Below are 23,251 nucleotides of genomic sequence, written 5' to 3'. Positions count from 1 at the left end.
AGAGGTAATGTTGCAGCTCTATAAAACCCTGTTTAGACCACACTTAGAATATTGTATTCAGTTCTGGTCGCCTTACTAAAGGAAGGATGTGGAAGCTTTAGAAAGGGTGTGGAGATTTTTTTTTACCAGGATGCCACCTGGATTGGGGAGCATGCCTTATGAGGATAGGTTGAGTGAGCTAAGGCTTTTCTCTTTGGAGTGAAGGAGGATGAGAGGTGACCTGATAGAGGTGTACAAGATGATAAGAGGCATAGATCGAGTGGACAGCCAGAGACTTTTTCCCAGGGCAGAAATGGCTAACACGAGGGGGCATAATTTTAAGGTGATTGGAGGAAAGTACAGGGGGGATGTCAGAGGTAAGTTTTTTTTACATACACAGAGTGTGGTGGGTGTGTGGAATGTGCTGCCAGGGGTGCTGGTAGAGGCAGATACATTAGGGACATTTAACAGACTCTTTGATAGGCACATGGATCATAGAAAAATGGAGGGCTATGTGGGAGGGAATGGTTAGATTGATCTTAGAGTAGGTTGAAAGGTCAACACATCGTGGGCCGAAGGGCCTGTACTGTGCTGTAATACTCTACGTTCTATGTAGTCCATGCTGACCTGATCTTCTGCCTAGTCCCATCTACCTGCACCCGGACGATATCCCTCCAAACCCCTCCCATCCATGTACCTATCCAAACTTCTCTTTAAATGTGACAATTGAACCCGCATCTACCACATCCACTAGCAGCTTTTTCCACACTCCCACTGCCCTCTGAGTGAAGAAGTTCCCCCTCAGATTCGCCTAAGATATTTCACCTTTCATCCTAAACCTATGTCCTCTAGTTCGAGTCTCATCCAACCTTAGGGGAAAAACCTGCATGCTATCTATACCCCTCTTAAGTTTGCATACCTCTGTAACATCTTCCCTCATTTGCCTGCGTTCCAGGGAATAAAATCCTAACCTATTCAACCTTCTCGTATAATTCAGGTCCTCAAGTCCCGGCAACATCCTTGTAAATTTTCTCTGCACTCTTTCATGCTTATTCCATCTTTCCTGTAGGTAGGTGATCAGAACTTCACAGAATACTCTAAATTTGGCCTCACCAAGGTCTTGTACAACTTCAACATAACATCCCAATTCCTGTACTCAATGCCCTGATTAATGAAGGCCAAAGTGCCAAAAGCTCTCTTTACGACACTTTCAAGGAACTATGGATCTGCATTCCCAGGTCCCTTTGTCCTAGCGCATACTTCAGTGCCCTACCATTCACTGTGCAAGTCCTATCCTGGTTTGTCCTCCCAAGTGCATCACCTCACATTTGTCTGCATTAAATTCCATACACCCATTTTCAGCCCATTTTTCTAGCTGGTCAAGATCACACTGCAAGCCTTGATAGCCTTCCTCACTATCCACTATGCCTCCAATCCTGGTGTCATCCACAAATTTGCTGATCCAGTTTACCATATTATCATCTAAATCATTAATATAGATGATAAACAACAGCGGACCCAGCACCGATCCCTGCAGCACACTGCTAGTCATAGGCCTCTATTCAGAGAGACAACCATCTACTACCAGTCTCTGGCTTCTCCCGCTAAGTCAGTGTTGAATCCAATTGGCTACTTGAATGCCAAGCGACTTAACCTTCTGGACCATGATACTTAACCTTCTGCACTATGGTACTATTAAGTAACGTTGGGCGAGGCAGTCGGACAGATGCTATTTTTGCTGGAAGCCAACACTGGCAGGCGCAAGCAACCCAATCCAATAATCATGGGGAACTGCCTTCACATAAACAGGTGCAAGATGCAAGTTACCATGCAGCTCAAGTATGAAGCATTTAGTAATTGTAATGGTCAGCCAAGACCTGAACCTCAAGCAAGCTACAATATAGATTCACAGAGAGGACACAGCTCATTCCAACTACTGCATGAACTCTACCTATTCTTCAGCAAGCTGGGATCTGGAGAATGGTCTCTCTAATTTTCCTGCTGACCAAGGTCAGATTTTAGATGCCTCTTTCCCTCGTTTATCTGTCATTTCTCAAGTTTCCTTCAGCCACAGAAGGATTTCTGAAAGCTAGGATTTTGTTACGAAATAACTGAATTTTCCCTCTCCCTTATTCACCTGCCCTTAGGTCTGTCCAAATATATCTTAAGTTATGTTATTGCCAAACCTGAGGGGAAGAGATAATCTTTTCTTTGAAGGATCACCACTTTTAAACAGAAGGTAAATATACACTGGGTCATTTACCCAATGCAAATTATGTTATTGCACTGTATGATTGCGGACTAACAAAAACTTCTTTAACGTCCTACGACTGATCTCGCCTTACCGTAATAGCTATTTAAACACAAACCTTCTGCAAATTTGTTTTCTAACTCTGTGTTTCCAATAGCCTTTGCTGCTTGACACATCTGTCGAAGGAGTTCTTCCAGTCGCCTCATACAACGAATTATACTTCCTGTTTTAAAATTTAATAAGTTAGTTGACAAAAGAATCTTTGCAGCAAATGTAAATTTAACAAAAACTTACAGCAAGATACAATGAAACAACCTTCAAAGCACCTAAATTACTTCAGTGCTGCTAAATAAACAATTTTGCAATTTTCCCTCCATAGCAAAAAATCCATAAAACATAGAAAATATTTGCTTATCTATATTAAAAAGTATTAAATGATGCATGAGGAATCCAACAGGCTGCAGAATTTGACTGACAGTTTCATAAGAAAGCCCAAAAATCTTCTGTTTATGGTGCTTTCTTCTCTTTGTCAACTTCTACAATGTGCAAATAAACTACCAATATATTTCAACTTTTTAACAGACAAAAGTCTTTCAAAATTTGTGACTGAAATGTTATCTAATATCAAATTTGTCCTCGAGAGTCACCCAGTGATGTCAATTGTGATCATGAGTATTTGGGTCCTTGGCTACAAAAATTATAAGTATTCATTATTGTACAGAACTATTTCAATACTTTACAGGTGGGTAACTCTAAGATGCAAGTTTTGAGGTCAGGCAGCAAAATGGGTCATTAGAGATGCTGAAGGAGGGAGGCCCAGAGGTAAATGGCAGCCAGCCATTCACTGTAGAGCAGAAAACAAGTCGCAAGCTGTTGGAGGGCTAGATGCTGGAAGAGCTGGAAAAAAACAGCCATGAAAGTATTTGAAGATGAGGAAAATAATGTTATGGTTGCCTTGAGGACATGAGAAGCCATAGTCATTCAGCACAGAAAAGGCCACTTTGGCCCACCACATGCATGCTGACCTTTTTGCCCATCTACACTAATCCTATTTGTCTGCACCAGGTCCATATCTTTCTATGCCTTGCTTATTCAAATGCCTGTCTAAGTGTCTCTTAAACATCTGATGCCACTACTTTCTCTAACAGTGAGTTCCAAATATCAACCGCTCTGTGCAAAATATTTCCCCCTCAGATGTTCTCTAAAACTCCTTCCTCTCACATTAAACCTGTGCCCTCTTTTGTTGATACCCATTGGAATTGGAACTTGGTGAGAAGCTGGATCTTAATGCAAGTACCAAGGTTTGTCATTCTGCAAGATATGTGGTTTGTGATTGGTAGAAATGAGGTCAGGGAGGATAATTTAACATGGCTAACTGAGAATGGTACTAAAAGTCGTGATTAGAATTTAGACAGCAGAAAAGGTATACAAAGGCAATTAATGTTGCAGAGATTGATCTTTCCATTTCATGCACAAATGAATACAGGGGATACTAGAAATCTGAAATAAAAACAGAAAATACTGGAATTATTCATGATTGAAACATTAACTCTATATTTCCACACATGCTGCCTATCTATTTCATTGCTAGTACTAAACGTCAACCCTTAACTATGGGAAATCACAACAATTTGCTTACCAAGTTCTGCAATATAGTCTTTAAAGTTAGGTTGGATGACAATGTCAATGACACAAACTTTAAGGAATGTCTTAAAGGAAGAAGGAAAGATGAAGAGGAAGACGAGAGTTTAGGGAGGGAATTTCAGAATTTAAGGTGCCATTACCTTAAAGGGCAATTGACTTAAGGTTTGCTGAAGCGATTACGATCAAGGATACTCAGGAAATTATAGAGATGGGGAACAGCATATCCATAATTGAATTTTAAAACAAGGATGACAATTTCAGAACAGAGCTTGCAGCATGGGTCACCAAAAACGTGGGTCACTGATGAGATCTTGCACTTGAGTGGTAGGAATCAAGAGGCAGACTATTATCTAAAAGCAGAGAGTCTGCAAATAAGTGGAGTACTGAGGAACTTGTGCATGAAACACAAGAAGTTAGCCTGCAGGTACAGCAAGCAATAAAGGGAAATGAATTTTTGGGCTTCTGTGTAGGGGCTTGGAGATTAAAAAGAGTAATTAAGTTGTATAGGGTGTCAGTTGGTGAGACTGCTCACGGAGTACACCATACAGTTTTGGTCCCCTTATTTAAGGAAGGATATACTAACATTGGAGGTAGTCCAGAAAAGGTTCACCAGGTTAATTCTCGGGATGAAAGGGCTGTTCTATCATGAACGGCTAAATGAAGTTAGATTTATATTCTTTGGAATTTAGAAGAATGAGGGGTGATCTTACTGAAACACTTTAGATTCTAAAAAGGCACGTTAGGATGTTGAGATGTTTCCACGATGGGAGCTCCTGCTCCTATTTTCTTCTGTTCATGGGATCTCTTGTGAATGGGACTTGGTGTGAGTTAGGTTATGCAGAACAAAGTTTTGATGATTTGAAGTTTACAATGGATAGAAGGGAAGTGAGGCAGGAGGGCACTGGGATAGTTACATTTAGAGGTAACAAGTTGATAAATGCAGCTTAAGTAGTAAAGGTTACAAGGTGGAAATGGGCAATCATAATGATGGTGCAAAGCCAGGCAGTCAAATAAGATATCAAGTTTGCAAACAGCCTATCCAACCTTGGAAAGATGCCATGGATCGTTGGTTGACCAGGAAACAGAATTTTTGATGGAAACTCAAGATAAAGCCAGCACCTCTTTCCCAGGGCACCAATGCTCAATACAAGAGGGCATGGCTTTAAAGTAATGGGTGGGAAGTTCAAGGGAGATATCAGAGGAAGGTTTTTTGCCCAGAGAGTGGTTGGGGCATGGAATGCACTGCCTGGGGCGGTGGTGGAGGCAGGTACATTGGTCAAATTCAAGAGGTTACTAGATAAGCAAATGGAGGAATTTAAAATAGAGGGATACGTGGGAGGAAGGGGTTAGATAGTCTTAGGCGAGGTTTAAAGGTCGGCACAACATTGTGGGCCGAAGGGCCTGTATTGTGCTGTACTATGTTCTACGTTCGATGTTCTATAAACAATTTGAAGAAATTTGTGCTTACCCGGTGGATGTTGGAGGAGTAATGTGATAACTTGAAGTGGACATCTCAAAAGGTGTGCTAAAGTGGAAATGCATGATTCAGTATCTACGTGGAAACTGATACTGTGTTTTCTGATGATGATGATGATGGGGAAGTGTATGTGAATGAGCTATAGGAAGGGGCATGGGATTGTTGGGTTCACCTAAGGTAGCAGTGTGACAGCAGGAAGAGAAACCACCGCAAGCAATTTCTGGTCATGATGTTGGAGAGGTTTTGGAGACAGTGATGCCAATCATGTCAAAGGCTTCAGACAAATGTAGGACAGAAAGCTTACTGGATGTCATTCTCTGTAACCTTCCAGTATTGTGGCAAGGCAATAAACCTGATGATTCGAAGGATTCAAATAAAGCTTGCCAGGAAACATAATCATAGATTTGGGAAGCAATAGCAGATTCAAAAACCTTAGATAGAAGATGAGATAGTAATGTGCATTAGTAGTAGACTGAGGAGTCCAGAATTCTTTTTAAAAACATAGATACTGAAACAGAAGGGAGAGAGAATCGCGTGATTAGCAGCTGGGAGGAATACTGTGAAGGGAGCAAGTGAATTCAGTCCTATTGAGGAGTTATTAGCCTAAAATTTGTGATGAATATAATGATGTGGCCATCAGAATGAATGGAGGCTGTCTGACAGTTTCAGGAGTTGGCATGCACAGAGCTGAACATGAAAGTCCAAAGTTGTTGTTTGTGATTGGCTTCACCTCCACAGGATGCATTATTGCAGTCTATACCAAGGTCAACATAGTAATAATCAGCAAATAAGCATGAACTTCAAATTTTTATGCAATGTAGCTTAAAAAAATTGCTTAAAATGTTATATCTTGTTGAACAGGATAAAACTAATTTTTAAAACTTTCTATGCTTTAATTACTGATGAACCTCACCAATGGTCTTAAAATAAAACAAATATAGTGTGTGTCGTATTTACACTGGTACTTCCCTTAATACTCGGGATAAATTCCTGGAAATAAGAATGCTAAATGAATCAGCTCTAAGAGGGGTTTTTACAAACCGTGTTCTCACAGGCCGAGCAAATGTGATCAACATGGCTGCTTTTGGTAAGCTGCCTGTGCATCTTCAGCAAGCTGGTAAACATTTGGTTTCCCAGTAATTTTTAGTAAAAATATTTTTCCCGTTGGCCAACTGTGATATCCTGGGTCACTGCTCTGCAGGGTAGCACTAAGTGGGGTCCCACTGTAATTTGCTCAAGGATAATTATTTTGAAACTGCATGGATTTTAAAACAGTGAACCATTTTTAAAAACTGATATTTCAGGTTCCATAATTAAGTCCAACTCTTTATTTTGCTCTTTGAAAAACATCTACTTTATCCTCATCAAAATTTTAACATGTTTATTTCCCAGGAAGGGAGAAAACCAAGGCATCCTACTTGTTGACCTCTGGGCTTAGTTCAAGACCAACGATGAGAGTGTGCCTTTACGGACACTAGCCTCCCCTCCTTGGACTGTCTTTACTTTTTGCTGTCTTGGTGAAGCAGCCAGCATAATCAAAGACCCCACCCACCTTGGACATTCTCTCTTCTCTCCTCTTCCATCGGGTAGAAGATACAGGAGCCTGAGGGCACGTACCACCAGACTTAAGGACAGCTTCTACCCCACTGTGATAAGACTATTGAACAGTTCCCTTATACAATGAGATGGACTCTGACTTCATGATCTATCTTGTTGTGACCTTGCATCTTATTGCACTGCACTTTCTCTGTAGCTGTGACACTTTATTCTGTATTGTTGTTTTTACCTGTACTACATCAATGCACTTTGTACTGACTCAATGTAAATGCACTGTGTAATGAATTGACCTGTACGATCGGTTTGTAAGACAAGCTTTTCACTGTACCTCAGTACAAGTGACAATAATAAACCAATACCAACAAAATCTTGGCCAATGCAGGATGGGATTTAGTATGATTTGTGCAATCAAAGTTGCTTTCATGATGGTTTCTTAATAGAACTGTCAATAAATTTCAGCTGCATCTTCTTGCTCTAGAGAAATACTTGGATAAAGTTAAAAGAATGTTAGGGTCTGTTGAGTTATGGAATGAAAGGCATGTGCAAAACAATATGAATAAAAGTTAAAGGTAATCTAAATGGATTTTGGTTGGTACAAAAATACGAATTCTACTGAAGACATAGTTATGCTTTACAGATTTAAAAATTGTTAGTTTTATCTTCATTTTAAAAGGTAAAGTGATACATGTGCAAGCTCATAGCAATGGCATAATGCTTACAATGTGGCTGACAGTATGGCCAATTCAATGTATGTTGCAGCAATGTGCATTGCTGAGTAAGTAGTTCTGGTGGTTGCTAAAGGCAGTATAACCCACAAAGCACAAACCACCAATTTGAGCTCCACAATGACATACAAATATAGCCATATTCTGAGAAAAATACAACTATTTGTACAGGACTTGAAAACATGACAAGAAATGTTGCTGATTTACATTCAGTATTAACTGCCCAATTGATTAGAATATTTTTTATTTATGAACAACAACTTCTACTGGGAAATACACTATCGGCTTTTGCTAATTTGTAGTTGTGCTGGGACTCCTGCAAAGGCAGGACTCCACAACTGCAAATGAATCCATGAATCCCAAAGGTTCCAACAAGCTCCAAACCCATCTGGAATGAATTACCATAATAGGGTAGAAACACAACACAACCAAAGCTGTTGCAGATTCCAAAAGCAGAGCCACGCTGCACTTTGGCACAGTTCAGATTTCATCTCTAAACTTTAACCATATATTATATGGTCCAAACTCGTCACTGAATACATACTATTAATCCAAGTATTTAAGCACTGGTGAACAAAATATCATTTACAACATGACATCTCCAATGAAGGGTCTTTATATGCTGACCACCTCAAAAGCATCATATAACTGCAAAACAAAGTGAGCATAATTTCTGACTCCAATGCTTGGTCTAAGATCCAACTAGCTTCTGACCACTGAATTCAAATTACTGCCCCACACTCTCTGGATAAATACTGGGTTGGTGGAGGGTGCAATTGGGGTATGCAAGGCCTAGACTGAGATCAACTATCTTGAATTTATATCAATGACTTAAACACAAACTTAATAAAAGCATGCTATATTTGCCAATGATACCAATTGTGGAAGTTCAATGGAAAAAGATGGCAGCCATTAAAATGTACAGTCAGAAAAGCAAAACATTAGCCTACTTTCTAGGGATCTTTGGAAGAGTGGAGGGAATGGTGCAACGTATACAACAATACAGCTTGTGCTCCAGTGTATATATTGGTAAGTTTTACCAAACTGTGGGCTATGACATAAGCTGGAGTTGCATTTAACTGGCATGCTTGGACATTAGAAACCTCCTTCACTAACCCAACTGCTGTCAGACTAACATCACTACCCCTTTGCCTTGATACTGAAAGCAAATTTCAAGCTTTGCTTTGCTTTTCAGGCTTTAAAGTTTATGACCTGGACATCAAGTTTCCCCTCACAATATAGTGTCTGCAAATTGTACAAGCTCTAACTCCAATGAACAGAGAAATGCTCATGAAAAGTTGATGGGGATTTTTCTGGAAAGATTATTTCCTGAAACTTTTGAAAATCCATGAGGGGAGCAACTTGTATATAGGTACATCTTGTACACCAGATTTTATGGCACTTGAAAGAGAACTGTATGTCCTAGAGACAGAGCAGCAATCAACAAAAACCAATACTGAACTACAGCCAAAGCAGTCCATTTGACAGGAAGCTGTGACGACACTGTTCAGTTCTCTGGTCACACCATATGTTGAGAACTATGTTCAATTCTGATGGTTGTGAAACAAGTGAGAAAATGCTGGGAATAGAGGCTATGCAGGGATTTAGGAGGTTGATTTCTTGCCTCTGAGGTTTGATTTAGAGAAAAGAAAAAGAACATTATGCTTTTCAGGATGGAACCCAGAGGCATGTGAGAAGCGATTGTACAAAAGCATCAGTCAATTAACAGTATGCAGAAAATTAATCAAAATAGTCTTCCAAAATTAGAATGTCAGTAGGACAACAGGATATAGATTCAAATGAACAGGAGGTAATTTTTTTTTTGCACACACAGTAAGATTACAAGTCAGATTGGATTTTTAATCAGAACGCTGGGGAGGCTAAACTCAGGGAATCATTTGAAGAACAAATAGATGCAGCAAAGGCACAAGTACAGGTGTGTTTTGGCGGGATAATCTCAGACAAAATCAAAATACTGCTGATGCCAGAAATTGGAAATAACAATCCTGGAGGTACTCTGGCCTGGTATCAACTGTGAGGCTACAAAGAGACAGTTAATAAGGATGAGAAAGTTGATGAAAGGTTCAAACTTTCAATGCCAGCTTCATAAAATCATATTTGCTTCCCATTCAAATAGCATTGTGCTAAGATGACAATGCTGCAGCGGTATTGGGGTACTATCAGCACAATTTAGTGCCAGCACTCCTCAAACTACTTCAAAGCACTTCTTCCAATTGCTTTGCAGCAGTTTAAGGAGACATGGACTATGGCAAATCATGTCAAAGCTAGGACAAAAACCTACCTTAAATGAGAAGCACTGGTGGCCAGTTGAAGCGCTAGAGGCAGCATGTATTTTTGCGCCACCATAACATTTAGGTCTTCGTAGTTCCTACTTAGAGAGAAATGAATCATGCCAGAATAAAGGCTCAGCTGCACTGAAATTAGTCAAATGATGATGATTCAATTGTCTAGAGCCAAAAGTTTTGGAAGAACAGAACCCTTGTTGCCTATAGCTGGTAGTTGCCCATAGCTGGTAGTTGCCCTGAAGTGCCAGAGTGGATATTTAGTGTTGTGCTTGCTGTCTGAGCTCCTACTTACTAGAAAGTATAACCAATATAAATATAATCCAATAAAAGAACTATTTGGCAGAAAATAATTCAGGTTTCAATAAAGACTTTACAATTGAAATATCTCCATCCTGATGTGGATACATAGTTAAGAATCTATTTGATCAAAAGAAACATACTGAATAATATAGTCCAAGTTGAGTTGGTTAAGGTGGACCATAACGGAATAGCCCCCCTCACTAAAAAAATCTGAACATTTACGGAGGTATCAGGTATATGATTTTTCTTGTAGATGGAGAGATTTTCCACTTGCATGGAGTGTTTGAATGAGTATAAAAATTATTTCTGTGAGGTTCATGTGAATAACATTCTAAAATACATTCTGGGAATTAAAGCAATCAACAATCATCAAATAACCATATCCTGTTTAACTGAGTTATCTTCAAGATAAAATCATTTCTTTGTAATTTAGACTATAGCCTTTAGTAGTGAGCTTTGGCTGAGAAATGGTAGCATTCACTCAATGTCAGATTGGCAGGTGCAAGGGAATCCAAGGAATTGTTTCTCTTCAGGACTGACCATGTAATTGTGTGGCGGATGTCCAAAAAACAGAAGACATCAAACTATATGGCTCAGTCGTAATAAGAGGCACTTGGAAAAGAGGACCAATTTACAAAATGTTCAAAAATAATATGAAAAATGATTATACAATTTTTATGCAAGAATCTGATGATTGAGGGACTTGTCTAATTTCTTTTTCTTATGCATAAGGATGTAAACCAGTTTTGAGCCAGGGAGGGAAAACAAACAATTAAAACAGGTCAGCTGCCAGTGATTTTTACCAGGGCCCTATATACCATTACAATCAAAAGTTTCCATACTGATGTGTTGGAACGACCACTTTCACTTCACGCAACAAACTCGGTTCTCAAAATGGGCTTGTAATACATTAAAAAATACATTCTAAAATAATTGACAGAAAAATATTGTACCAAATAATATTAGGCTTAATTATGCTATTTCAATGTAAGGATCAATAAATGCAACAAAACCAACAGATACTACTGAAGCAATGCAAGAGGAAGAATGAATCAAATGCACTGTTAACTACAGAGATGAAAGCATACAACGCATCATTCCATCATGTCCCTGTTGGACCCATAAAATGCCATCCAAAAGCCACCTCCATTCTCTCCCTACAGGTCATCATGTTTCTTGGTTTTAAATATATCCAACTCATCTTTAAAACATGCAAATCTTTTCTTAATTAATTCTTATGGGAAAGCATTCAACATTGTGCAACTAAATCTTGCTCAACCTCTTTCTTCAGTATTTTGAAACACAAAGCTGATCTTCCCTCAGAGGTTCATGTATCATTTGTGCCTTGCAAATAAGGTTGTTCTTTCCACTTCCCACTCATTGCTTTGTCATTACAAATCAATATGTTCTACCATCTTGAGAAGTTTAAGCATAGTTAAAATATAACTTTATCCCTGCTTCACTGTAATTGAAACCTTCTGCTTCTAGAATTACAGAAAAACTAAGTATTTTCATCATGCAAAAGTTGTGTTGTCATTGGGGTAAAGAATAAAGTAGAGAAATCTATGGAGTCAGGCCAGGAAAGCACAAACTGTTATTTACAAGAAGTTACTCAATTTTTTTGCAGCTTAGTATAAGTAATTTGTAAAGCCACCAGTGGAGGATGTGATATTACCTTCATGTTTGTAACGAAGCTTGTTACTTGCAAAGATATTATAAACAAGTTCTAAATCTCAAATGTTGCAGAAGAATAGTATAATGTGAAGTACAAATTTATTGTTGAATTTAAAATTCAAAGGAACATCAAAATACATGAGAATAATACTAATAATACCTTCAAAGACATCTGTCATTTTGCAGATTTGAGCAAAAGTTGATCCATTTGCCCATGTAAATACAACATCCATTAAATGGGGGCGAAAGGAGTCCAGATACATTTCTTCATCGACCTCCAGTTTGGCTTCTGCTGACACTTTGGCTATTCTCCTGCCACATTCCTGAAGTCAGACATAAGAAAATGTTATCACTAGAAGAAATGCAAATTGTTTAACACTGGATATAATTCTTTATTTGTTAAGAAACATTGGAGTTCCTGATATTCAGATTGCTAAGTACACTGATGAAACCTCAAACAGTAGGTTTCTGTGCACATGAAAGGGCTGTTGTTTGATCCTGATTTAGGTAAAACAAATAGGAAATTAAATGTTGGTGAACTTGACAGTGCAGTGACAATAACATAGCTTTATCTAGAAAATAAGGAACTGCAGATAACTTTATCAAGAAAATAAAAACTAAAGATAAGATCGAGGGTGAGGTGAGATGGAAAAATGAAATGGCACAAGTACGCGTTTCATATGTACTTGGTTTCAAAATCCTATAAAGATAAAGAAACTAACTAAAACTGGAAGGTGTGGGGACCTGAGCCTGACAAATATGATGAAAGAATATGGGAAAGAGACTGAAAAAGTGATGAAAAAAATCAAAATATGTTATACATTCTATAACTATACTAGGCAAAAAGATATTTGCAAATGCGAGTTAGGACTTTGAAGAGGGAGAATAGTGAGTTAGAGGATAAATATAAAATAATGAAATGCATAAATACCTACATTGGAAAGGACATGAATCTAAAGTGGTTAAAATCACGCAAGAAATGTTATAATAAATAAATGATGCAAGGTCATCGATCTGAACGGACAGTCCTGCTTCTTTTGCCTCAGATGTCATCTGGTCTGCTGAATATTTCCAGCAATTTTTAAAAAACTTTTGACATGCAGTCACTGTTGTAATGCAGGAAAAGTAGCAACAAATTAGTGTGGAGTGATGTTCCTGACACAATTAAATAAAAAGACCAAGTAGATGTGTTCCAGCAGAAGTAACCAAGAAATAATTGTGGGCAGGCCTCCAGGAAGACTGCTTATATTCAAATTGTGTTGGCTTCCAGTGTAGGATCCAAAATAAAAAAAGATATAGAAACAAGATTAAATTTAGGTGTTTTACGGAGGAGAAACCTATGTTGTGAGATGGCTGAAAGACAAGAATCAACTAGAAAGATATTAGGTGATAGTGGTGGTCTCCACCTTGCCATAGACCTGTTTAGTTTTCTCTGTCTCTCTCGCCTTTCTCCACAACTTACAATGTGTTTCATTTTTCACTTTTCCCCATTCTGGTGAAAGGTCATCCATCCAATACATTAACTCCATTTCTCTCTCCACAGATCGAGTCTTCCAGCATTCTCGGTTTTTACTTTACATTTCTAGACCTGCACTATTTTGAGCTTAGATTAAGAAAGACCATACCTGCATTTGTCGTAAAGGACCTGCAAGCTGTTCTGTCAGCTTCGGCATTTCATTTGCCTATGAATCAGAACACAACAATCCAGGTTACATTATTGCTCAATAATTACTACAACTGAATAAATACTTCACAGAATTAATGGCACACTGGATTGGGAACACCACAATTTGGAGCAAAGTCTGTTCATTTAAATGCATACAACTGAGCCTCACAGATCAAATTAATATTTCCAGTTTTTTTGGACACAGCTCAAGCAGCTGTAGGAATAGATTTGATGTTCAGATTGAGAACTACACTACCAATGAAAGATTATCACAGAACAAATGCATTTTAAATTTTTAGGCTTCCAAAAGACAACCCAGTGAGGTAAAAAATATAAATGAAAATAGATAAAGTTTTCTCATCTTTGGCATAAAAGTCCCTGTGCCACTTTGGATCGGGATATAGTTTTGGAGTGTTGAATTAGATTATATTACAAATAAATGAAAAAGAATTAAAGTTGTTAAAATTGCTAAGTATTTCAATTTAAAAATAATTCTGTCTCCATTTTTCTGAAAGTTGTTGAGAGTTGAATTTGCAGCAATTTGTCCATTTTCTGACCCAATTTTCAAGTGTCGTGGCACGAGAAAATGTCTTGTGCTATGACACTTGAAAATTAAGTGTCATAGCATGAGAAAATTAAGTGTCAGGCTTCTGCAGTTCTCTCAATTCAATGCAATTCTTAATCCTCTAAAGCAAAATAATTATTAACAGATGATGCCCTCTTAGCCGAGGATTCAGATTCAGTTCTTGTTATAAATGAAAGCAGCATTGATAAATAATGATACAATCTACATAGGAGGAAAACAGAAAGCACTGCACTGAGGAAGTGCTCACCAACAAATCCTTAACCTCACTGCTTACGTTTTGTTTCCCTCAAACATTTATTTAAAAGATAGTAAGCTTGACAAATATACTTGTGCCACATCAAAGCTCACATGATAAGGAAAATGTTTATCTGATAGTTGAACATTCTCTCAATTTGACAGATGCTGAAGTTTGCAAAGATTCACTGACGTAGAAAAAAATCAAATGCTTTGACAAATGTGATGTATTCACTGGAACACAAAGAGTAACCATTCAGCTTCTCAAGCCTGCCATCTCTACCATTTGTGAGATCATGGTTGAACTGTAACTTAACTCAATATCGAGCACCTTAATATCTACCACCCTTTGATGTATAAGTGGTTGCTAAGAGCATTCACAGAAATGGAAGCTATTTGGCCCCTTATGGCCATGCCAGCCAAAAAGCAAGCTAACAGTCAGCCAAGTGAGCTATGGGCCCAGATGATCAGTGAAGAAGTTCTGTTTTGTCCCCAAATGTACTTAGCAAAACCTTTAATTTCACTGACAATGAAATTTGTTTCCCTAGTCTTTCCCCAGAAATAAAACTTCTAATTTTTGAGATGAATTTAATGCATCTCAATTGCATTCCTCTAGCCTTAACATCCTTCCTAAAGTAAAGCCTCCCAAAATTCAACACAATAGGAATAGTCAATTTAATTACTTAGGCTGAGCATTATATCCTTGCTTTATAACTTAATGTCTCAACTTAGAATACCAAGCATTTTGCAGCTTTAATTATTAGTCTTCCCAGCATTCTTAGGAACCTTTCTTTGCTCTATTCTTTGAGACTTTTTGTATTACACGCATTCAACTTCACCTCATGGTGTTCCTCAAACATTTCAATGGCCTCAGACAGGAAGGGGTGAACCTGGGCATCCTCAACTTTAACTCCATGGTTTGATGGCATCAAGTTAAACATGGGCGAAGAAACCATCACACATTATCAAACCTTATTATTACCATACTTCCTCAGGTGATAAATTCATACTCCTCCATGTTGAGCACCATTTAAAGAAAAAAGCAAGAGCACCAAGTGCACAAAGTAATTTAAAAACTGTTATTTCTTTAACTTTGACAGATGGTTAAAGATGCTGGTTGTCAAAACTTACAGGGTTTTACTGGGGGCTCGGCTTCCACACTATCCCATCAGAGAACCTGCTGCCAACCACTGGAATCCACGGTGTTCAAACCAGCAAGACTAGCCCTCAACATCCAGGTTAATACAGGTGTGAGTTGAAATTTCAGACAAGGAGAACAAGATAGCAAAATCTTGCCCAATGATGTCGGGAAAGGGGTATTCTGTTTAATCCCGAGACTTTTCAACATATAAATGATTTGTGACCTGACTCCAAATATCTGTCCCCCCCCATGTGTATCTGTTTCATAAATGGTTATCATTCATGTTTAAAATTAAAGTAGCCTTGCATGAACAGCTATTTGTGAAAAGTTTCCAACTTTTGGCACCCTTTGTATTTCAAAGTCACTCTCAACTTCACTCCTGAATGGGCTCAAATTTTTAGACTATATCCCCAAATAGCAGAAGTTGTCTCTCTCCATACATCCTTATAGTACCCTACAATATCTTGAAAGTTTCAATCAAATTACTAAGTGCCCTTTAAATTGATAATACTTTAATATAACTAGAGTTGTGCAATTAAAAACAAAAGTGTTGGAAGCACTCTGCATTCTATGGGTAAAGTAAAAAGTCAATGATTTAGGTCAATGTCCCTTCATTGTAATTTGTGGTCTCCAGTTATCATACTGTTATGTGTATGAAGTACTCTCTCAACACTAATGCTGGTGCCCAGAAATACTCACATTATTCTAGGTGAAGTCAGACCAGGACTCTACATAGCTTTGGCATAACTTCTCCTTCCTTGTGCTACAACCCAAAGGTGGTTATTGATAATTGATTATTTTCTATACCTATCCATGACAATTTAACAATCAATACTTATTAACACACAACAGCCTCTAGACCTCCCCTCTTTTAGTTTTTTACCATTTGATTCTATCTTTATTTGAGCCAAAGCGGATGACTTCAAATAAGCCACAATCCAATCTCTGTAATGTTAACAATAATAATCTACTGATTATTCTTAAAATCTGAAGTGGGAACACGATGCCAAACATGCATAGTCATTTGTTGTCTCAATACAGTTTCAGTTCAATTGCAAAGTAGCCTGATATGTTCCCTCTGTTTACTTCAATCTATTTTCCTGAAAATTTCATATAAGGTTATCAACAGATAAGGAACAACAATACAGTTGTAAAATCTTGCAACATCCAATTCTTTGGAGCACATGGAATTAAAAATACAATTTACTGTTTCCCCCCTTTTATTATCAACCTAAATAAAATTAATTTTGCACTATTTATTGCCATCCAGCAATGATAAGATTGGTAGTGGCACAATAAGTAGAGCTGCTGCCTCACAGCTCCAGTGACCTGGGTTTAATCCTGATCTCTGTACGTCAGTGTGGAGTTTGCATGTTCTCCCTGTGGTCATGTGGGTTTCCTCTGGGTACTCTGGTTTACTCTCATATCGCAGAGATGCACAGTGTAGTAGGTCAACTGGCTACGGTAAATTAATCCTAATGTCCGGATGAATGGTCAAATCTGGGGCAAGTTGAAGGGAAGGAGACACTAATTGATAGCCGCCAGAGACTCGATGGGCTTGTTTCTGTGCTGTATAACTCTATGATATATTTAAAATTTTTATACAAAACTAAACATATCATTCCTATTTAATAAAACACAAGTCAATTTTCTTACCAGGGAAAATGTTCAAATCCACACTACCAAGAACATTACTAGGGGATTCTTTTAAGGCAGGACTTCAGAATTAAAGCTTAATTTATATGATGTCTGAAGATCACAAACAAAATTAGCATCTATTTGTAAATATCCAAAAATACTTTTACAAGGAACCAATGCTCCATACCCACATGTAACTATTTTAAAGAGTCAACTTAAAACACTGTATTAATTAACAAGATACTGGAACCCTTAATCTACTGACCACTATACTTTTTAACATGTTGCAAGATTCAATTTTGGAACACATGTTTGTGTATAATTGGAGGGATTAGGACATCAGTCTCCTTCCTTGAATAAGGTGAATAAGTCATAAACGTGGAACATTCTTAGCTGGGTATACCTCATAGATTACTTGGCATAGTAAAGTTTTAACATTATGAAGTTGCATCCTTATGCACTTAGAACTCCTTAATTTAATTCCTATAAATTAAAACAAAATAAATGTCTCCAACACTGACTGAATGAGATGTCATTTAAAACAAGGACATCAACATTCATGTATATTGCTAGATTTTTCTCCCATTGCACTCAGCAAATTAACAAATTATCTTTATACTGAAGCAATTTGCTATTCATACTCATGTATTTTGGTCATGTCATACATTTCTAGATGAACTCTATACTAAAATAATGGATTACTCAATCAGATGATCAATCTGATCAAGTATCATCATTTCTGGCAAACAATGGCCTTGTAAAAATATTCCAATCTTAGTTAAAAAACATATTTCTAACTGATTTCAATCTTTTACAATGCATGCTATTCACTGAAATTTAATAAGGTAGGTATTTTTCTTGTTTAGCCAATCTCCCAGTCGTCAACAGGCAGTGCTGCTTAAATTGTTGCCATGGAACAAAATACCCAAGTTTGTCTACATTTAATATGTCATCAAAATTTAGAAATAACATAAGCTGACCTCAACCCTCCATAACATTCTTTCCCGTCCCCAGTACTACAATATATCAGAGTTGGAAAATATATTTCCTAGTGTGGAACTAAAACAACAGAGTTGGGAGGGTACACATTCCATCCACGGTCTCTGCTGAGCTAAAAGATCTTAACCGAGACTGCAGCAGTCTCAATGCCACCGATACAAACAACAGGGGGGGAAATAATCTGCTAGGAATGTCTGTTACTGATCACTATTCAGTAAAGTGAATGGAGAGGACTGAAATGAGATGTTAACTTATTCCCTCTCCCACATCTACATGACCTGCTGAACCTATTATAGTAGACCTAATTAATAACAGACAGTTATATACTTTTACGAATGAAGGAAAACAGGACAATGAAAGGGAAAACATCTCTCATAAAACACCAAGTATTATTTTCAAGTAATGAAACAAAATTCTATATTTGAAGATTTAGAATGTGTATATAGAAAAACAAGTGAAGTGATACTGTTCTCAATTTTCATCCTATGCCATCAAGAAAATCACTTTATTATGTAATTTTCTCTGAAGGAACAAAACAGTAGCCAGAGTATTTACCTTCTCCTGAAACACAAAACAGCTAAGTAAAGCTGTTGCCTGCTCAGCAGTCAGATCGTTAAAGATGCCATTAAACATCATTTCTGTCAGAAGTAGCTCATCTGCACTACAAAAGGAAGAGGGATTTGTTTAATAACAATTACAAAAAAAAGTTGTATGAAATAATCTTAAATGAAGATGCACATAAAACCAGGTTGCAGCACTGAAAGCTTACAAATAGAGCGAGACCAAGCTTAACAGTCTAATCAAGTTCCCCACAGGTTTTTAAAGAAGTCTACAAAAGCAGAACCTTGCAGGAAATCTCAAGAGGAGTTTAATGCCCCAAGACCGGTTTCTTTGAAAATGAGTCACCGGGATAATTTGTTGATTTAAATTTTGATTGGTACCAGGCTACATCAAGCTATGCCAAAGACTGCTTCAAGGGCTATAATCCTCTTGCTCACAATTAATTCAACACAATTTGCAGTTCCAATGCAGAGTGCAACATTATGTATTTAAATATCAATTAACTTATCAAACAGCTTTCTCTCAAATAGAATCTCAATTTAATACACTCATTCAGACTATGAACTTAGTAATGGGCAATGTGGTATCTATTTTGCATAACGATAAATAGTGCAATATATATCAGACTTTTAAAAACTGACTGTGAAGCAGAGAGAGCTCTTGATTCAGGCAGCAACTAAATACCGATACTAAAGTTGCACTCTGAATATACCATAAGGAAATAATAAACATCCAGATCTCCACAAAAGCTTTACAATGTACATTTGCAGCTAAATTTTTTAAAAAGTTTATCAATGAATTATGAGGAAATTATTGATATCCTAACATTTTCAGAAAATATAGATAGTATTAATTAGGACTGCCTATTTATTAACCCCTTACCTGCTTATTTCACAAGCAACTCGTCCTTTCATTTCAATGACATCAGACGAGGTGGCAAAGCCTAATCGTCTGATCACACGTTTACGGCATTTCAATTCATCCATCTGTAAAACTGTTCGAGCTTTCTTCAATTCTCGTTTTGCTGCTTTGATATCTCCTGCAATCTATACAAAGACAGGAACATTCAATTGGAGTTAAAGTGATAACTTTTCATCAACTCGTGGAATATACATTTTTTACTTTTCACATTTCAACTTCTTACTAACTGGTGAGTAGTGACCATCTTTTAAGCAAGCTGAAGGACATGAAGATGGGGAGACAGAAGGGGAAACTATGGAAAAGAGTCCATAGTAGCAGGAAGGGCAGAAGTAACTAAATGACAAATGATTGTAGTGTAAGAAAAAAAGTGTTACTCAAACGAATCTTCCCAGCCATGGGAAGGAACTGCCGGCATTCAGCCTTTCAAACAGAACTACATTCCAGATTTATGTGGATATGATACAAATTGTTAAATTGGTTTATTATTGTCATTGGTAGCGAGGTAGGGTGAAAAACTTTGCTTTGTATGCCACCCATACAGATCATTTCATTACCACAGCGCATTGAGGTAGCACAAAGGAACACAATAACAAAATGCAGAATAGTGTTACAGTTACAGAAAAATTGCAGTGCAGGCAGACAATAAGGTGCAAGGCCATAACAAGGTAGATTGTGAGGTCAAGAGTCCATCTCATTATACTAGGGGACTGTTAATAGTCTTATAACAGCGGGATAGAAGCTGTCCTTGAGCCTGGTCTTTACTGAATATCAGACATCACCACATCTTCTACTACATGTGGAGTGCAGCACTGTAGCCAAACCTTGCCAGGATTCCGCAACAGTACACTGGGTAGTCAGTTCTCCAGTTCAGAGCTAACATAGGATGCAAGACACCACTGATTTTAATTTGATGCTGGCTTACATGTAGTCTTGCATTGCAGGCATATCATTTTTAAATATAGAGCATAACAGCACAGTACAGGCCCTTCAGCCCATAATGATGTGCCAACATTTTATCCTGCTCTAAGATCTACCTAACCCTTCCCTCCCACATAGCCCTCCATTTCTCTATCATTCATGTGTCTATCTGAGAGTCACTTAAATGTCCATAATGTATCTGCCCCCATAACCTCTGCTGGCAGTGCGTTCCACGCATCCACCACTCTCTGTGTAAAAAAAACTTACCCCTGACATCCCCCTTATACCTTCCTCTAATCAACTTAAAATTATGTCCCCTCGTGTTAGCCATTTTCACCCTGGGAAAAAGCCTCTGGCTGTCCACTTGATCTATGCCTCTTATCAGCTTGTACACCTCTATCAAGTCACCTCTCATCCTCCTTCTCTCCAAAGAGAAAAGCCCTAGCTCACTCAACCTATCCTCATAAGACGTGCTCTCCAATCCAGGCAGCATCCTCGTAAATCTCCTCTGCACCTCCATTCGAAAGTTTTCACATCCTTCCTATAATGAGGCGACCAGAACCGAACACAATACTGCAAGTTCTATAGAGCTGCAACATCAACTTGCGGCTTTTGAACTCCATACCCCAACTAAAGGCCAACACACCATACGCCTTCTTAACAACCCTATCAACCTGAGCGGCAACCTTGAGGGATTTATGGACATGGACCCCAAGATCCCTCTGTTCCTCCACACTGTTAAGAGTCCTGCCATTAACCTTGTATTCTGCCTTCAAATTTGATATCCCGAAGTGCATCACTTCACACTTATCTGGGTTGAATTCCATCTGCCACTTCTAAGCCCAGGTCTGCATTCTATCAATATCCTGTTGTAATCTACAGCCACCTTCTACACTATCCACACCACCACCAACTTTTGGTATGATCAGCAAACTTACTAACCCACCCTTCCACATCCTCATCCAAGTCATTTATAAAAATCACAAAGAGCAGGGGTCCCAGAACAAATCCCTGTGGAGCACGACTGGTCACTGACCTCCAGGCAGAATACGCTCCAACTACCACCACCCTCTGACTTCTATGAGCAAGCCAATTCTGAATCCACACAGCCAAGTTTCCCTGGATCCCACGCCTCCTGACTTTCTGAATGAGCCTTCCATGAGGAACCTTATCAAGCGCCTTACTAAAATCCATGTACACCACATCCACTGCTCTATCTTCATCAATATGCTTTGTCACATCCTCAAAGAATTCAATCAGGCTCATGAGGCATGACCTGCCCCTCACAAAGCCATGCTGACTGTCCCTAATCAGCCTATGCTTCTCCAAATGCATCAGGTGTTTCTCCCAGCGTGTCCTTCTGTACCTCTCATTGAACCAGGATTGTTTACTTGGCTTGGCTCTAATGGTAGAATGTGAGATATGCCAAGCCAGTAGGTTATAGATTGTGTTATATATTTTTGCTGATAGTCCATAGCACCTCATGGTTATCAAGTTTTGAACTGCCAGATCCATTCTGAATTTAATCCATTCAATACCAATGTATTGCTACACAAGTTGCAGGGTGTTCTTAGCATGAAAGAGAACTGATCTTCAAAAGGACTATGTCACTGTTACTTCTGAATCCACATAGCCAGTGCTGTTATGGTTGGATGCATCTGCCACAGATGGACTAGCGAGGGTGGGGTCAAATAAGTTCATCCCTTTTCAGATACTGACAAAAACTTTGGAGCTGCAGTCAATCAATAATTGAAGAAGGACGGTAAGTAATAATCAGGAGGAAGTTTCTTTGCCCACATTTGACATGATGCAATGAAACATCATAGCATCTCATACTAAGGACTCCCAGGGCTATTCCCTTTTGCCTGCAAGCCACTGGACTGCCTCCTCTGATGAGTTCGTCCTGCTAGTGGAAGTACTCGGATTGAAATTGAAATTGGTTTATATTGTCACATGCATCGAGTGTACAGTGAAAAACTTAGCTTTGTAAGCCATCAATACAGATCACTTCAAAACATAAGTACATTGAGGTAATACAAAGAAAAAGCAATAATATAATGCAGAATAGAGTGTTACAGTTACAGAGAAAGTGCAGTGCAGGCAGACAATAAGGTGCAAGGGTCATGACAAGGTAGATTGTGAGGTCAAGAGTTCACCTTTAACATACAAGAGGTCCATTTAAGAGTCTCATAACAGTGGGACAGAAGCTGTCCTTGAGCCTGGTGGTACGCATTTTCAAGCTTGGTGGTGAAGTCTGACACTTTTTAAGGTATGATTCTGTGAATATGATTATGTCAGCTTTTGTCTGAATAACTTGTGGGATAGCTCTCCCAATTTCAAATTAAAATTTGCAAATATTTGTGAAGAAGGTTTTGCAAGGTTGACAGAGCTTGGAGTGACTTTGTTGTGTCCTAATTCAGTGCCTAGTTATGGTACAGCTAAGTGACTTGCTGGGCCATTTCAGACAGCATTTAATTAGCAATCATATTGTTGGCAGTTTGGAGACACATATGAGCCAGACCACTTGAGGATGGTACATCTCATCCCCTAAACGACGCTGGTAAACCCAATGGGTTTTTATGACAATTTGACAGACTCAGATACATTGTTACTAACAGTTTAATTTTTATTCCACACTATTAGCTGAAGTTAAATTCCACAGCTGCCATAATGA

General features: G+C 38.3%; 1 protein-coding gene across 1 annotated transcript in view; it reads right to left on the bottom strand.

Moving 5' to 3' along the window:
• mtrex (Mtr4 exosome RNA helicase) overlaps positions 1-23,251 on the bottom strand; it is a 98,868-nt gene that overhangs the window by 1,300 nt on the left and 74,317 nt on the right. The window contains 5 exon segments of the mRNA XM_052036933.1: positions 2,349-2,453; positions 12,074-12,236; positions 13,539-13,595; positions 18,733-18,838; positions 19,621-19,784. Of these exon segments, the coding sequence (XP_051892893.1) occupies positions 2,349-2,453; positions 12,074-12,236; positions 13,539-13,595; positions 18,733-18,838; positions 19,621-19,784 (595 nt within the window).

This window comes from Pristis pectinata, chromosome 2, assembly GCF_009764475.1.
Source record: "Pristis pectinata isolate sPriPec2 chromosome 2, sPriPec2.1.pri, whole genome shotgun sequence".
NCBI lineage: Eukaryota > Metazoa > Chordata > Chondrichthyes > Rhinopristiformes > Pristidae > Pristis > Pristis pectinata.
The sequence above is the reverse complement of the archived record's forward strand: the minus strand, read 5'-3'. Positions and strand labels throughout refer to the sequence as shown.